An 884-nucleotide genomic window follows, 5' to 3' on the forward strand; every position below is an offset into this window, starting at 1 on the left:
CCATGGACCCCGGTAACCCGGGGTGCCGGGCACCGGCCCGTCGTCAGTGTCGTCCGCCTGGCTGAGGAAAGGGCTCGTTCTCGGACCCAGCCATGGTCCCAGGGGCCGCGCCTGCCCGCGCTCTGGTCCCACCGACGATCCTACCTGCGAGGAGAGGAGGCTGGAGGCAGGAGGCCGGAGGGGCCCGGGCGCGGGAGGTGCGCGCAGAGGCGGGCAGGAGCCTGCCCAGCCCAGAGCACGGCGGGGATGGAACCCGGCCCGGTTCTGCTCCCCGTCCCGGCAGACACCGCGCGGAGGGGATGCGTGGAACTCGGGTGATGTCCGGAGAGGGTTGAGGGGGGCCGCGCAGGGCCTGGTCCTCCCCACCCCCCTGGTGGAGCCACCCTCACCCCGGGCAGGAGCCCACGACGCTCGCTGTAGCTCAACCCCAGCGCTGCACCACGGCCGCCGCCATGATGGCTAAAAGCCGGTCATGTGATGACTGAGTCTGGGTTGCCGACGCCACCGCGTGCGAGCCTTTGACACATGACCCGCCTCCCGACTGCTGAACCTGAGGCCGAGGGCCGCGCATGCTCCTAAGACTTCGCCGCAGGCTCCTGCACCACGTGACTGCCGCCCTGTTGCCTGGGTAACCGGGGAGCGCGTCTCCGAGTCCGCAGGACCCCGGCGCGCGGAAGCGCCTCTGCTGCTGTGCAGCCAAAGCAACCAGCGGCGGCGTCGCGGCCCAGACCGCCGTTCCAAAGGCAGTCAGAGCTCCAGCAGTTACCACTAGGGGGCTACCCCGGAGCCATTAATAACCAGTACTCCTTTGTGTGACACCCTACCCCCACGCTTTCTCCACTTTCTTGCTCCTCAGCCCTCAGTTCCTGAGACGGGGGCTGAGC

At 69.3% G+C, this 884-nt stretch overlaps 1 protein-coding gene across 1 annotated transcript in view; it reads right to left on the reverse strand.

The window, feature by feature from the left end:
• Positions 1-454, reverse strand: part of SPNS1 (sphingolipid transporter 1 (putative)) — a 7,932-nt gene extending 7,478 nt beyond the window's left edge. Inside the window, exons 1-2 of the mRNA XM_023746443.1 lie at positions 440-454; positions 7-144 (exon numbers count right to left, since the gene is read on the reverse strand). Coding sequence (XP_023602211.1) covers positions 7-144; positions 440-454 — 153 coding nt within the window. The remainder of the gene's footprint in view (positions 1-6; positions 145-439) is intronic.
• Positions 455-884: the final 430 nt, after the last annotated feature.

The sequence above is a fragment of the Myotis lucifugus genome, unplaced genomic scaffold (assembly GCF_000147115.1).
Source record: "Myotis lucifugus unplaced genomic scaffold, Myoluc2.0 scaffold_678, whole genome shotgun sequence".
Taxonomy (NCBI): Eukaryota; Metazoa; Chordata; class Mammalia; order Chiroptera; family Vespertilionidae; genus Myotis; species Myotis lucifugus.